The 5464-nt window shown below is 38.0% G+C and overlaps 1 protein-coding gene across 2 annotated transcripts in view; it reads left to right on the forward strand.

Moving 5' to 3' along the window:
- The window catches only part of LOC149403987 (BAG family molecular chaperone regulator 4-like), a 3210-nt gene extending 923 nt beyond the window's left edge, over window positions 1-2287 (forward strand). Inside the window, exons 3-6 of one of the 2 annotated variants that reach the window (XM_089606692.1) lie at window positions 46-180; window positions 410-556; window positions 1083-1253; window positions 2204-2287. In XM_089606692.1, coding sequence (XP_089462818.1) covers window positions 46-180; window positions 410-556; window positions 1083-1253; window positions 2204-2212 — 462 coding nt within the window. In that variant the 3' untranslated portion in view covers window positions 2213-2287. Of the gene's footprint in view, window positions 1-45; window positions 181-409; window positions 557-1082; window positions 1254-1359; window positions 1963-2203 lie in introns of those variants that run through there. The other variant, XM_089606691.1, reaches the window with a different exon arrangement.
- Window positions 2288-5464: the final 3177 nt, after the last annotated feature.

Consider the following 5464-nt stretch of genomic DNA (forward strand, 5'->3'; position numbering starts at 1 on the left):
GTAATGTTACGATAAGATAACAATGAGACTTGTTTGCCTCTTCAGGTCTCGGCCATGGAGGCGGTTGAAGGTGATGGGACCCACGTTGCGGAAAGAGAATCAGAACTGTTCCCCGAGATGTTGAAAGCGTATGAAGCCGTTGCCAGAGTCAGAACAGAGGTTGATACGCTCGAGGAAAGGGTAATTTTTCGCATCTGTTTTCCTTTTTAGTGCCCATAACATGGTAGATTTACTAAAAGAGGTGTGCAAGTGAATCCCACAAAAAAAAAGATGTAAATTTAAGGCCATTTATTTAACTTGTTCTGTATCTTTATTACTGTAAATTATTTTATATATATATATATATATATATATATATATATGCATCTTTTTCGCAAAAATATATATGCATATATATTTTTGCGAATAGGTTTCTGTCTTGGAAGTGGCTGTGGAAAGTGGGACCGAGGTATTGGAGAAGGAGTTCATCATGTCCACTGAGCTGCTAATGAGACAGCTGCTGAAATTGGACGGCATCAAGGCTGAAGGAGAAGCGAGACTACGGCGCAAATCCGAGGTTTCTATTTCTTCCATGCATAGTCATGCATTAGATGAGCTGTCTACAATCTAGCTTTCAAATTTTATTTTATTTTACCATTCAAATTCGTAGAGTGGAAATATATTGTCTGTGGAAAAAGATGTACTCTCAGCTTAATTTTAGCATATCACACACCAAGAGACTTGGGTTTCTCCTAATGGGATACACTACACTAAGTGCAGATTTTTCGAAACCTGCATTTCTTTTAAAAATACGAGGCCGTGATTGCTTAACCTATATTCTTCAGATTCGTTCGAGTATTCATTTTTTCCTGTTTAATACATAAACTCATAAGAACTCCTTGATTTCCAATATTGATATGCTAAACCACTTGGAAATATTTGCAAAGATCTCATTCTGAACACTGTCATTATGTATTTATCTTTAACAGTTCTCATTCTAAACAATATCATTATATATTTCAAGTAAAATGGTTTTGCTCTGTAACAAGAAAAAAAAGGTATTCATTCGAAACTATACTAATATTACTATCTGGCTTCGACAGGTTCGGCGTATCCAAAAACTCGTGGACTCTATAGACAGGCTAAAGGCAAGAAACTCAAAACCATTGATCCCTGGTAACTCCGTAACAGGAACAAGTCAATGGGAATCTTTTGATTCCGGAAACGAAGGTTCGAGTTCTTTACCGCCGTCAGTGCAACAACCTTCAGTGCAGGTATCGCAAGATTGGGAACGGTTTCAGTAATGGAATTTTTTTTCTACATGGTCAATATAGAGTCAATTATTGGGTACAATCAGAGATTTGCATAATCTTTTTGTAGCTTCTGCTTTTCATTTGTTTCAAGAGCCGACTCTTGATTAGTACAAGAGACCAAGAAACTACCTGCTTTTGCTCAAGAAAGCTACAAAATGATCTTGTTGCCGTAGTCCAACATTACTGGTGGTTTTAAATTATGCGTGAGATCTTCAAATGCCAAACCTTTTGGCTGACTTGTGTTTGTCTTATTTTTATTATTAAAGAGTTTGATAGATGAAGTCAGTGATCATGTTAGTCGTTCGGATTAACGAAATCCTGATTGAATTGATTTGTGGGAGTAGGGAGTTCGAATTTGTGGGAGTAGGGAGTTCGAATTTATAAGCTTGTATTGCTAAATTTCGGCCGAAGATGATGTGATTGAATTGATTCCTTGTTGGATTTCGTAGTTGTTGGATTTATTTGCTTGATGACATTTGTTTTTTATTGTGTTCTTTGTTGGTCCGAAAAATGATTGTGTATCTTGTTGTTTGGCTGATTGAGCGTTTTCGAATTTGTGATACTTTTGCCTCTCATGTTATTTCCGATTGAACGCCGTTCATATGTCGTATTTGTATCGGAACTCTGTCGGGGAAATAAATAATAACGAATCGAATTTGAAAATGTGTAACTTATTTTGTGTGTCATATGAGATTTTAGGATTGTTATCGTGGATTTGAAATCTAAACCTGTGTTTCACTTCAATTTTGGATGTGATTTGGTTTTGGTTCCTTGGTTTAGCCGATCATTATGGCGTTTAGTGTCGGGTTCGCGTAAGTCTCAAGACTTCTCGAGTCTTGTCAAGTAACCGAGTGGTCGGAATTTGCTATCGAACTCGAGTCCGATTCTCAGCATATGTTTGAAATTCACAGCGTGTCTAGTGACGAGCTGAGACGAAGCAAACGAATATCAACGCATTCTGACTTGATGAAGCCGGGGGTAGAAGAGAAGAAGACATCGACATTTAAACTCATGAGCTTATATGTGCTCTTCAGCACCTAACTTACACTCAAGATTTTTGTAGGTATCTTGAATCGTCGTTTCAGATTAAGCAAATTGACAATTGATTTTAATTATGTTAGGGGATTTAGTTTTCAATTAAAAGTAATTTGGACGTCTTGGATTGTATAACTTTCATATTTATTTCTTTAAGACTATTAATGTGAATGATTGGAAATTGTTGTGAATCATTAAACGTTCAGTTTCAAGTTTATTATCAAGTGAAATGATGAGTATCGTGTTTTGGTACGAATGAGTTCAGGTCTTAAATAAGAACGCAATTCCCAAAGTTCGAGTAACTAATAAGTTAGATTCTCGAATAAAATCCGAAACTCATTATTCCCGGGAGTGAGCCGAGTCTCTTCGAGTGCTTTTGAGTCTAGTGATTAGCATAATGCCAACTAGGAATCCTAACTCGCTCGACGTGCTACAGATTATTCGATCGTTAATCTTGGATTGCACAAAGTCAACCGGCGAGATCAGGAAGTTCCGAGGCGTTGATTTCGGGTAAGTGTGGAGACATAGATTAACTACTTACCAAGGGAATAATCTTGGTTACGTGCATTTTACGTTAATAAACAAGACTAGATGGAAGCCTTAAAATACACACATTAATAAGATTAAGGTTTCGGCCAGCTTTCTCATAAACTTATATTCAGGTCTTGCCCTTTAGGTTGAAATGCTAACTTAAACCAGCCTTGACGATATATTGTTTTGTTAGATCCATCTTCTAACCATAGTGGATAGGTTAGATCAGGAGTAGGGAGAGCATAAGTCAACTCTTGGATTCAAACTAAGAGTAGAAGTACCAGGAGTCATATCCCGAGTCTTCAACCTAAAACACTTAACGAGCACAAAAGAGAAACATTAATTGTTTTGGTATTTATTCCGAGATGCTCTCTTGTATTAGTATAGGTGTGTACTATGCGTGTTGCAGAGTACTCAAACCTTAATTGAACGGTTGTCAGTGGTACCCACAAGTCAATGGCTTGTGTTTGGAAGGCCTAGGCGGTCTGTGTGGTGCTGAGTACTCAAATTTGGGGAGAACCCAACGATAACGGGCAGTTGCCTCGAGCGAACCCAATGATAACGGGCAGCCGCCTCGAGTGAACCCGATGGTAATGGGCAGCCGCCTAGAGCGAACCCATTCAGCAATGAGCAGCCACCTCGAGTGAACTCATTGCCGTGCCAAGGTGGCACACTTGCACCGACGTTAGATGAAGATGGTACCACTAGTGGATCCTAGATAATCTTAAAACACCCAAGCCGTCGTAAGACCGTTGCTCAAGGTCTGAGGTTGGTTTCCTATCATTTTGGAGATCATAACATGAGAAGATGTACAATCTTGCAGAGTGGAAAGTATGTAAGTAAAAGTGTGACGTCATGCATCAGTCATGGCTGTATTGTTGCATCTACCGCTCATCCTGCATACTTATGTGCTTGTTTGCACGTCACATGGCCTTTAGTTTCATTTCTTTTCTAGATAGACTGAGTCATTTGACTCATAGCTTTATGACCCTTGGAAAATGTAGATAAGGAAAAAGCTCGTAAGCGGGAAGCGGAGTTGAAGCCCGAGACCGAGTGCGTATCGCCTTGACCTATGGGCTATGGGGTCTTACAAACCGGGGGTTAATTTTATTTGTTAAAGCGTTCCGGAACGTATATTTATATGAGTCGCTATAAGACTCTAAATTTTATTCAAACGAAAAATTTCTCCAGATTTTTTATAAACTATTTTTATATATGTAACCTTCCGCGTTACTCTATTTAATATGTGTTTATATTATGACTTATGTAGGATTTTGAATCGATCACCTGCAGCTCATGGGCAAGCTGTCGCTCGCGGGTCGTGATTGTACCATTCGTTGAGTGGGCATTGATCTCATTTGAGCATTACCAGCAGGTACACCGTTGTAGCCATAGATTATTTTACAAAATGGGTCGAAGTCGAGCCTTTGAAAGGTACACCGTTGTAGCCATAGATTATTTTACAAAATGGGTCGAAGTCGAGCCTTTGAATAAAATAACTGCCTACTTAATTGAAAACAAAAACTATCATAAAAAGATTCAAAATTTCAATTAAAATTGATCCGACCACGGAACCAAATTTGATTGTGACTCGTTTCGTATCTTATGTGAAAAATATGATATTAACAAAAAAAATGCTACAGTAGTCCGAGCACAATCAAACGGATTAGTGGAAGTAGTCAACAAAACCATCAAGCATGATCTGAAGACAAAGTTGGATGACCACAAAGGAAGAATGGGTAGAAATGCTCCCAAAATTGCTATGGTCATACCGAACCACAAGCCACTCCGCAACTGGCGAAACATATTTATCTCTCGTATATGCTTTAGACACTATTATCCGAACAGACGTCACAATTCCGACCATCCAAAGGGAAAAGAAGACTTCGAGAACGGAGCATACCGACTACAAAGTATGAACAAAGAAGTGGAAAAGAACCCATGGGATGCCGAGCACTTCCGAAAATTATATATCTAAATTAGTTTTTAATATTTTTCTTTCCCAAAGAAATATGGACGTAAGCTTATTTTTCTTAATTCCAAAAGTGGCTTGGCCGCAGCTTTGTTTGATTTCTTATCGGAATCTTGTTACAAAATCTGAATGAATATATATTTATTATATCATTTCATAGCATGCACATTCTATTCGTTCAAGCAAAATATTTTGCTGAACTATTTAAATTCCTTGGAATCAATTTATTTTACTATTCATTTTCAGTTAAAAAAACAAGGAGGGTAGAGAAGATACCTCGGAACCTCCGATCCGAGTCTATAAGACACTTGTTTACACTACTACAAATACAGTTTTTCGGTGCGGATGACTTTTGGGTGCGACTTTTCGCACCTAAAAGTCGCACCAAAAATTACTTTCGGGTGCGACTTTTCGCACCCAAAAGTCACTGAAGTAACAACAAAATTTCGCTGATTTTTTTTAAATTTGGGTGCGAAAAGTCGCACCCAAAAGTTTATCTTACCTTTGGGTGCGACAAAGTCGCACCCAAAAGTCCAAAACATTTGTCTAAAAAATTAGCGGGATTTTGTTCCCTCTTATTATTTCACTTCTAAAATTGCTGCCAAAGAAACGTGAAAGGAAAAAAAAGAAGAAA

This window comes from Urtica dioica, chromosome 2 (genome assembly GCF_054948205.1).
Source record: "Urtica dioica subsp. dioica isolate 48M chromosome 2, U.dioica_male_clone48M_v1_H2, whole genome shotgun sequence".
Taxonomy (NCBI): domain Eukaryota; kingdom Viridiplantae; phylum Streptophyta; class Magnoliopsida; order Rosales; family Urticaceae; genus Urtica; species Urtica dioica.